Source organism: Lathyrus oleraceus, chromosome 7 (genome assembly GCF_024323335.1).
Source record: "Lathyrus oleraceus cultivar Zhongwan6 chromosome 7, CAAS_Psat_ZW6_1.0, whole genome shotgun sequence".
Taxonomy (NCBI): Eukaryota; Viridiplantae; Streptophyta; class Magnoliopsida; order Fabales; family Fabaceae; genus Lathyrus; species Lathyrus oleraceus.
The window spans coordinates 422169002-422179384 of NC_066585.1; the positions used below are offsets into that span (position 1 = coordinate 422169002).

A 10383-nucleotide genomic window follows, 5' to 3' on the forward strand; every position below is an offset into this window, starting at 1 on the left:
ATAATGATGGAACCTTGTTGAATTCATGTCCCAAAGATCAATCTATTAGGGTTTCACATCCCTTATGTTCAGATGAATAGCCAAGCCAAACCTTTGAGGTTTGATCCATACACAAACTCCAGCTTTGCAAGCCAAGAGCTTTGAATCTATAATGATCAGCTAATGGATGAATGCTTGATGCACATGCATGAAACATGAGTGTATGCAAATGATTCTCAAGTTAAGGGTTAAATGAAGAGATCAAAAAGGAAGGGCATATTTTGGGGTACAACACCAGGATGTCGAGAGCTTCGGCTGCATAAACAGCTTCAATTACCACTTCATCTGTAGGAAAAATATCAACATGTAAGGCATCCTCAATCTCAGCACAAGCAGAACAAATATTAGTGTCAGTACATGAATCACAATAGTCAGTATAATCAAAGTCTGACAATGATGAGAAATCAGCTGAAAACAAGTCAGAATAAGTATCATCAACAAACTCGGAAAGCAATTCAATGTGAAAAACAGAATATTCCTCCATGGGATGTTTCATAGCATCATAAATGTTAAATTTAACAATGATATCACCAAACTCCATCGACGTTGTGCCATCAACAACATCAATTTTTATTTTTGCTATTTTCATGTATGGCCTGCCTAAAATGATGGGTGCCCTTCTAGACTTAGTGTCTCCTTCCATCTCCAGAATGTAGAAATTTGCAGGAAAAATCAAGTCATTAATTTGAACTAGTACATCTTCTGCTACTCCAGCAGGACGAGCATTGCTCTTGTTTGCCAATTGAATGGTTAAACATGTATTCTGCAAAGGATCAAGATCAAGATTATTATAAACAGGAGTAGGCATAACATTAATAGAAGCTTCTAAATCCACCATGCAATTTTCGAATTTATTATCCCCAATGGTGCATGGAATAACAAAAGTTTCAGGATCCTTGCACTTTTGGGGCATGTCCTGAGTGATAGCTGAAATATTAGGATGAATGAAGGCATACACATTTATTCCCATATTCACTCTCTCATTCCCCTTCAATCTCATCTTGTGAATACATAAGTCCTTAAGAAACTTGGCATATTTTGGAATTTTCTTAATCACATCAAGAAATGGAATGTTCACCGCTACCTTTTTGAATATGTCAAATACCTCATTATCCTTATCTTCCTCATCCAACTTTTTATTTTTCGCTACTCTGTGTGGGAAAGGAATTGGTGGTACATACTCTTTTTCTTTTTCAGCTTCAACCACAACATCAGAATTAGGTTTAGGTATGGGCTTAACAATTTTGTTAATTTTTTCTGGTGTTGGGGCTGGTTCAAAACTCTTTGCAGATCTCAAAGAAATTGCACTCACATTAGGGCCTTTTGGATTCACTACTGTTTGGATAGGTAGTTGGTTTGATCCTTGAGCTTGCTGCATGGTATTCATTGAAGTGGTAAGTTGTCCAATCTATGTCTGCAAGTTATGAATACTAGAATTTGTATGTTGCTGAAATTGGAGACTATTTACAATCATTTGTTTGACAAGGTCCTCTAGTGAAGGTCCAGGAGGTGCATAGGTGGTCACTTGTGGGGTGTTTTGTGGTGGTGGGAGTGGTAGCATCAAATGTTGTTGACTAGGTTGATGTGTGGATGGGTTCCCATACCGAAGGTTTGGATGGTTTCTCTAGTTGGCGTGGTACATGTCAATGGATAAGTCAGGAGTGTTGTTGTACCTGTATTGTTTGTTTATTTGAGTGTTGTTGATGTTTGTTGCGTATGCTTGAGGAAAATCAGAATTTACACCCCTCTTGCAAGGTAGGACAAGTATATGTTAGGTGTTCAGGAGAGGTGCAAATGCCACATAATCTTTCAGATTGAGTTTTTCCTGCTGCTAATTTTCTCACCAATGAAATAAGCTCATCAATTCTGGTTTTTAAAGCCTTGTTGGAAGAAGAAGCTTAAATTTCATGCACTCTTTTTGTTAGAACCATAAAGTTGCTTTTGGTTGTGAATTGTTGTGAGTTGAGTGACATATTTTTGATTAGGGTCTTAACTTCAATTGAGGTCTTATCAACAAGGGCTCATCAACTAGCAACATCCAAGATATTTATATCCATAGGTAACAACCCTTCATAAAAGTATTGAATTAGCAAGTGTTCAGAAATCAGGTGTTGAGGACAACTCGGCACTAACTGCTTGAATCTCCCTCAATATTCGTCCAATGATTCCGTGTTAACCTGTATAATACCACATATATCTTTTCTAATTGAAGCAAATCTTGAGGCAGGGAAAAATATTTCTAGGAACACTCTTTTTAGTTCATTCTAGCTTGTGACAAAATTTGGCTCAAGATAATACAATCAATCTTTGCAGCTCCTTGAAGTGAGAACAAGAATTCTCTGTGATTGATATGATCCTCTGTGATTCCTTCAAGTCTCAAATGTGTAGAGCACATAACCTAGAATTCCTTCAGATGCTTATGCGGATCCTCACCTGCAAGACCATTAAACCTTAACAACAAGTATATTAAACCAGATTTCAATTCGAAAGGTACAACAACAGCAGAATATTCAATACATAAAGCATTATAATTCACATCAAGTGAAGCAAGTTCTGTAAGAGTTATTTGATCGGCCATGTTAAACTCAAAAGGAAAAAAATACAAAAATGAGAAAACACAGAACTAATTCAGCAATGCAACAACAAATAGGAAAATACCGACAATATCCCTATTAAGCAAAAACAATTGAAATATGGAAAATAAGATTAAAATACAAAAAATACAAAAACACGAAAATTAATTTAATTAAGTCAATTAAGAATTTTGAAAATTTTTTCGAAATTTTCTGAAACCATGAAAAAGAAAAAAAAAATCATAAAAAATCAATAAAATAAGGAATTTCGGATTTTCAAGGGGCATCCTTTATTTATACCCTAAATAAGGGCTTTTGATTCCTGATTTTTTTCCTAATGAATCGGCAAAGAATCAGACTAAATCTGAGACGATTTTCCTAAAAAATGATTTTTGTTAACAATAAAACGTGAAAAGGCCAGAACGCTAGGGCAAGAACACTAAAACACAACATTTATGACTTTATTATTGGTTAAAATCGACAAGAGTCCTGAGAAACGGCGCCAATTTGATCAACTGTCGCGCACGGGTCAAAAATGAGTAATTAAAAATTGTAGTTTAAGGAAGCGACACTCGAATGTTGTATCACAAAGACTCTTGTATTGAATTATACCAATTGAAAATGATGGGAGTTTTAAGGTTCGGGTTTCGAATAAAATAACGGTAAAAAGCATTTGATTACGAATAAGCTAAAACGACTAATTCTACTAATTTGGGTTCTGACTTATCATTGACTATTATAATTTCAATCCCCTAAGTGGATTATCTATTCGTATCCGATTACAAAACTCACTAATAAGCGCAATTAGGTTTGTGTGATGTAAGTTCCTATTATCCGAATTAAGCAAACAGATTTAAGCTCTCGTGAATTAAGCAAACGTGACTTAATCAAACACGATAACGAAAAAGCTACGCTAACATGATTATAGTTAAGGATCATACAACAATCAAATTAAATCAATATACTCTATGAAAATTGAATTAAGCATATGAGAATCACATAATAAAATTGAAAGGAATATAAATTAGATTGAAATTATTTTAACCTCAAAGTGGTGGAACCCGTAATCAGCAGAACTCGCCTTAGGGATTAGTTATCGATGAAAATTTTAAAGCAAAGCTAAAATCGTGACTAGTGAATAGGATATGAACAGTATCATGGATGCTACTAGATATGATGAAACAAGGAATTAGGTTCTAATCCCAAGCGGGTCGAAAAACATAAAAATTGGCCCAAAACTAATTAATTTCTAAAGTTTGAATTTTAAACAATTTATTCGAGTCTTCTACACTCCGAATCTACTTCTAACTTCAACATGAAATTTTTAGCTTATCCTCTCAGCTTTCTAACGCTTATTAGAACACGCCAATCTAATTATCGTAGCCCATGTTATGACATGTGAAGTGAGAGGATGTAAATTGTTGTTTATTCAGAAAATACCATACGAAATTAAAATAAATGTAACAATAACTAAGCTAAGGAAACACACTAAAATAGTAGAAATAAAAAAAGACACTCTAGAATTATTGCAACATAATAGTGAAAGAACATGCATGAAAATGCACAGATTAAGCAGTGAAAGCAATTACACTATTAGCATTTTCTTCGCCACTCTCCTCTTCACATTTTTCATCAGAGAGTGTAATAGTGTATCCCTTCTTTTATTTTCGAAGAAAGTTTGTATATTCTACCTAAATGTGCCCAAATCCTTCACATTCATGACATTGTGTTCAATGTGTGCCCCTTCTGCACCAGAATCATCTTGAGAAAACTCCATGTTTTGCATAATGCAGTCAATCTCAAAAGGATGAACAATGTAAATAAAGTAAATTTGACTCAAAGAATTGGTAACCCAATTTAGTGCAATATCACCTACGTCTTGAGGGCATTAACTCAAGAAAGGAAATATACTTTTAATAGTAAAAGTACAAATTGGTCTTAGATAAACTCTTCTAATTTTATGCATATTTTAATACTACCTATGAAATTCTATTTTGGACTCCCCTAAATATGATATCTCTCTCACTTTCTCTCAATCAATATCACTATTGTTGAAGGATTACAAAATGATTTGAATGATGAATCTATTACAACTCAAAACCTAAACTTTATTCCTTTGTATAGGAACTATTCAAATGAATAAAGTTTCACAAGATAAAAACAAAAATACAAAGACTCAACAAATATAAAATTCTTTGCAATCTCTCCTAATGTATGGGTCTTCTAAATGGAGAACTTCTCTTTAAATAGCAAAACATCCGACTGCAATTTGCATTTAGGGTTATAGAATACTTGCGACTAAAGAAACACCAAAAAAATGAAAATTCAGTATATGATTTAATTTGATTTGCACTCTATCTTAAATTAAATCTCTATCAATCTGATTTGGTCTTGATCTCTGATTTTTTTAGGAATTCTTTTCTAATTCCAAAAAGCGCATAAACTCGCAGATAAATATGAAAACAAATCAGGCGCGTGATTTTGATATAATTCATTTGGCTTCTGAGGAAGAACGTTCCACGATGTGTGGGACATCTTGCTCCACATCTTTGCCTCCTATTTTGAGCGCATAGATACCAAATGTCTCAAACATAATGTCATGGTAACTTACATTACATGTTGTATATAGAAATGTATCAATCACTAGTAATAACACACAACAATTCATGCCTGCTGACGTATGGATAACCATTTTTGAAGGTCGACCACGACTACTTAAAGACTCCCCTAGCACCTAGAGTGCCTGTCGAGTCTTGGGGGGAATTGTTTTGGGCCAGTCAAAGGCCTAATAAGATAAGGCTCACTCTCCTTGCTCGTTCCATTGAGTCCAAGGTATAAATACATTTACATGAGGGTTTCATATACATAATCTCTAATCTCCATTCTCATTATGATTATCTTGAACCCTAAAATGACATGGGCGTTGGAGTGCTAACCATGAAGACACCCCTCTGGGTCCACCGTACTAGAGATTAGCAACATCATTTCAAGGTTAATATCTACGATTCAAGATGCATCACGATCGTAACCTTTGTTCTAAGAAGCTGCATCATCAAATCACTTACGAAGCTTCGTTCCACCATAACTTCCGCAATCTCCTCCATTTATGATTCTGCAACAAAACAAAAACAGAAAAAAAAAATAGGTTAATTTTTTTTGTAAACATACTATTTTACCTCGAGTATTATTTCCATTTGAGGTAGGGATGACAATTGAACTCATCCTCATCGAATACCTGCAAAAATTATCCATAATGGATATGATAAAAACCCACAAAATGGATATGGGTATGGGTACGAGAAATTACCCATTAAAATAAGCAAGTATGAGTGCGGGTCCGAGTACCTTAGTACCCACCCCGTCCCATACTAGCAAAATATGTATTAATATATTTTTATATTTATTATTATGTACACATGTTATTTTATCAAATTTATAAAATATATCACTATTAAACTTATACAGATTTAAATATAAATTTTTGTTACTTAACTCAATAATAACATCCTTAAATTCTTTTAACGTTATTGAAATTTTTTAAAATAATAAGATAAATTATAATCGATAGATTGTTTTTTATTAGAAATGCGGGTAAATGGACATGAGTATAGGTACTTAGGTACCCATTGGATACGAGTACGGGTACAAACGTTGGTGCCCACACAGGTATGGGCTCGGGGACGAGGATTTTTTCAAATCGTGAATATGCTGACGAATATTATAGTGCCCTGCCCATTGTCATCCCTAATCTAAGATAAAAAATAGCGCAACTTTAAAAATTCAAAAAATATTGTTGGGGATCGAACTTCTAACCAGTAAAAATTTTCCCTCGGTGGAACATTACCCGAGGGAAAAAGTGACAAGTTTGCATGATGTCATTTGTTACCTCGTCTATGAAACCAGTGTAAAATCTCTTTTTCAACGGAGATAAAAGAGGTTTTTTGTAGTTGTGTCTCTTCTTCATTTCACACAAGAATTCGAGATTTCTCTAATTTTATGCAATTTATCTATCTTCTTTCTCTCTAGAATATTTTTGTTTCACCAAAGTTGTCTTAATACCTTATGAGTGAAAACTGCATGTGAGGAAAGAGTTGTGACAATGTCTTGTCATTGTTATTGTCAATAGTGTGATAATTTTGAAAAATCAAGTTTGATTCTTAAGATCAACTAGTCTTAAAATCTATATTTGGTTCTAGAATTTAGTCAGGAAAAAATTTATTTGGATATTGAGATCAACCTGTAAAATCTCTAAGTGATTTGTTAGTTCAATCCATGGAAAAACTTTCTTTGATTGGGATAAACTATTATAAATTCTCTATACCTACTTGTATCAAAAATTTGTGGGCATAACATAACATGTAAGTAAAAGCTCAATATTATTGGAGCAGATCCTCTCTGGTGTGTTTTTCGCTAAAGAGTGTCCAGTGCATGTCTAAGCCATTAGATGCAATTACCTTTCATTAAATTATAAAATATGAAAATAAATGGAGGGTTTAGATTTCATTGCAGAAAAATCATACAGTCGAGAATCTAGTCCCCAATTTTATAATTAAATCTCAAAAAGATCTCTTAAAGACAAAAATAAATCAATATTCGATCAAGATAAATCTCTAATGTCATCTATCTAAACACTTATAAGTAGTATCTTCTAGTGATCATGAAAGACTTCAAGAATCATATTAGAAGACTTTCCATATTAGTCTTCTTCAAGAGACTATCAATATTTTTTCCACAACCAAATAGTGTACTTAAAATTGTTAAAACAAATTCATCGTATTGAGCTTGAGAGTTATTCTAAAATATTAATACAAAATTTTTCATCCACTCTTGGTTGTTTATTTTTGAAGAACTCATTACCATTGAATAAGAGAACATAGAATAGAAACTCAACCATTGCCTTTAAAAAAAAAAACAGAACTCAAAACATTTGATCTACTTATTCAATAGACGGTTCTATATCAACATTAAGAAATAGCACTACAATACAATGCGCAAAGTGTGCAAAATACAGGATAAAACCCAAAAGAAAAAACAATAAACGTGAAGACATATCTTACATTCCACATTTTATCTTTTGGATAGGTCTCATTACATCAAAACCGCCGTTGACATTGGCTGCAACTATTAAGGATGAGGCTCAAATAACATTTTACAAAGCACACTCCACCTTAAAAGACAGATCAAACATCGAGCTTCCCCTGTTAATTTCTTAAGTAAACTTTTTGTTTTTTAAGTTGAAGTGTTGGGCTCATAAAAGATTAAAAATTAAAGTCAATATTGCAGCAAAGAACAAATTGGTACACTTCAATTCAAATAAATATAGGACTAATCAAATCAAAAGAACAGAAACAGAACATATGAAAAACACATCAAAATTAACAAACATTTACAACTAAACCAATCTAACGCTAACAAAACCATGAATTGAAAACAAGAATCAACCACCGAAGCCGTAAAGAGTCCTTCCCTGCCTCTTCAGAGCATAAACAACATCCATGGCCGTAACGGTTTTCCTTCTAGCGTGCTCGGTGTAGGTAACAGCATCACGAATAACATTCTCAAGGAAGATCTTGAGAACACCGCGGGTTTCTTCATAGATGAGGCCGCTTATTCTCTTGACACCGCCTCTTCTAGCCAAACGACGAATCGCGGGTTTGGTTATGCCTTGGATGTTGTCGCGAAGCACTTTTCTGTGCCTCTTAGCTCCTCCCTTTCCCAATCCTTTTCCTCCTTTTCCACGGCCAGACATTTTCGTGTACTGTGAAGAAACTTGATGTTGTTTTGATTATGAACTCTGAATATTTGAAATTTGAATTGAATGATCGATTTAGATTTATGAGTAGTGTTTATATATGAAGATTGATAGTGGGAAGAACATTATCAGCCGTTGATTAGAGTTTAATGGATGGATGACGATGGCAATCCGTGTCGTTTGTTTTATAAAGTGAAACATTACACCACGTCACATTTATTAAAACAAATCATCAAAATTTACATGCTTCTTTTATTTTATCAATAACAATATATAAATTTGAAATTTTCTTTTTGATATAGACTATTTTTCTACTCATTTTACTCTCAAATAGTTTATATAATAACCTCTAATAACTTCTATTAAAACCACTAATATTATCTTTCACATAAATTTTTATTATTAATTTCTTACATATAAAATTAATATTAAATAAAATAATATCGTATATATTTTCACGTGTGTTCATTAAAAAAACGGTTTGCCTATCTGGACGCTAATTTTATATAAGAGGAAAAGAAGGATATTTGCTTCTAAGTCAAACTTATTTTTAAGAATTTAAAGAAAAAAATTATAAAATTAGATTGCTATGTTTAATTCAAAGTTAGAAAATCAATTATTAGGTTTAAAATATTTTTGAAAATAAAATAACTTTTACATTTATGTTTTTTATTTCTAAGGTAATGGAAAATAATTCTCATTCTACAGGTTAGGTATCTCGACAGGATTTGGAAAAGATTTTCATCCATATATGTCTCATATTTGAGGGGTAGTGTACATATTCGATTTTTTTGGTATGACTCATTAAAGCATTTCAACCTTACATGACTCAAACTTTAACGATTGTGCACGTGTTTGATTTCTTGGGTCAAGTTCTAGAGTGAACATGTGTCTATCCAAATCTAATGGTGATCGCCCTAATTAAACGATCCACTCAGAAAAGTGTGGTCGAGCTGAAATAACAAATGGGCTAGATTGATTGTGATGCCCCAAGTCCTATACAAGACAATATATGATTAAGATATGATTAGGGGAGCACTTATGGTTGATGGAAGGATAACATAATCAGGGATTTGGAACAATCAGCCCTGATTCTCAGTCACCAATAGAAGGTCGTGATAATTAGGATCAATCACATTAAGTGGTATATATGGGCTTTCGTGCGAGGCGGGTCAAAACCACTATATAAGGAAAAAAGAGCAGGAGATACATGGATTAACAATTTATTAGACTATTTTTATTGTGGCTTTACTAGTCATCATTGTCGCGGCGTGAAAAATACCTAAGCGTACGAATGATCGAAATCAACAGAGATGGCACCTAAGTTTTACTTTTAAAAGGGAAACATCGATAAAACCCTTAAAGAACAAATAGATTGTCATCTCAACCAAATTCAGCTATGGGAGTTGGTTATACGCAGGAGAGGTATTAGCATCACGTGGAATCCGTTGTATCCAATAGGAACCGTTTAGTTAGTTTTGTGAATTTAAAGTGTTAGCTTACGTTAATTGATTTCTTCTAAATATTATGATGTATTTACAATGGGGGAAATTAGATTTTTCATTAAGGTGTTTGACAAGATGTTGAATGTTGCTCCTACGTATCCCTAGGTGCGATGGGGAACTCAAAGCTATGTAGTCGTGGGTAGCAAATGGTTGTGTGTTGGTTAATTTTAGTGAACAATGTTTAGGTTGCATTTAAGCGGTTAAGTGTTGCTTGTTCATCACGCATGGGAAGAATGAAGTGTTTTATTGTCTCGTGTTGGAATGGATAAAACACCGGCCGTTTATGGAAAAAAAATCATCGCGCTGAGGCAGAAAAAATATTTGATTTGTTGTTGTGGATATATATAGTAGATCTTTTTCATTTGATTTTATTATGAAAAATGGGTTTGATGGGAATCGAGTCAGGGTCCTTAAAGATGACGAGCACCTGACAGGTAAGCTATATAACTTGTATCCAAGTACTCAAAGATCATTGAGATATACATCCAATAAATCATTTTTCGTCGGTGAAGGA

General features: G+C 33.5%; 2 protein-coding genes across 2 annotated transcripts; both read right to left on the minus strand.

The window, feature by feature from the left end:
* Positions 1–220: 220 nt before the first annotated feature.
* LOC127104155 (uncharacterized) lies at positions 221–1417 on the minus strand. The gene has a single exon (XM_051041357.1). It carries the CDS (start codon positions 1415–1417, stop codon positions 221–223), a length of 1197 nt encoding a protein of 398 aa, XP_050897314.1.
* A 6453-nt stretch (positions 1418–7870) lies between these two features.
* LOC127106140 (histone H4) lies at positions 7871–8441 on the minus strand. The gene has a single exon (XM_051043429.1). The coding sequence runs from the start codon at positions 8359–8361 to the stop codon at positions 8050–8052; it is 312 nt and encodes a 103-aa protein (XP_050899386.1). The 5' UTR covers positions 8362–8441; the 3' UTR covers positions 7871–8049.
* Between the last annotated feature and the right edge of the window lie 1942 nt (positions 8442–10383).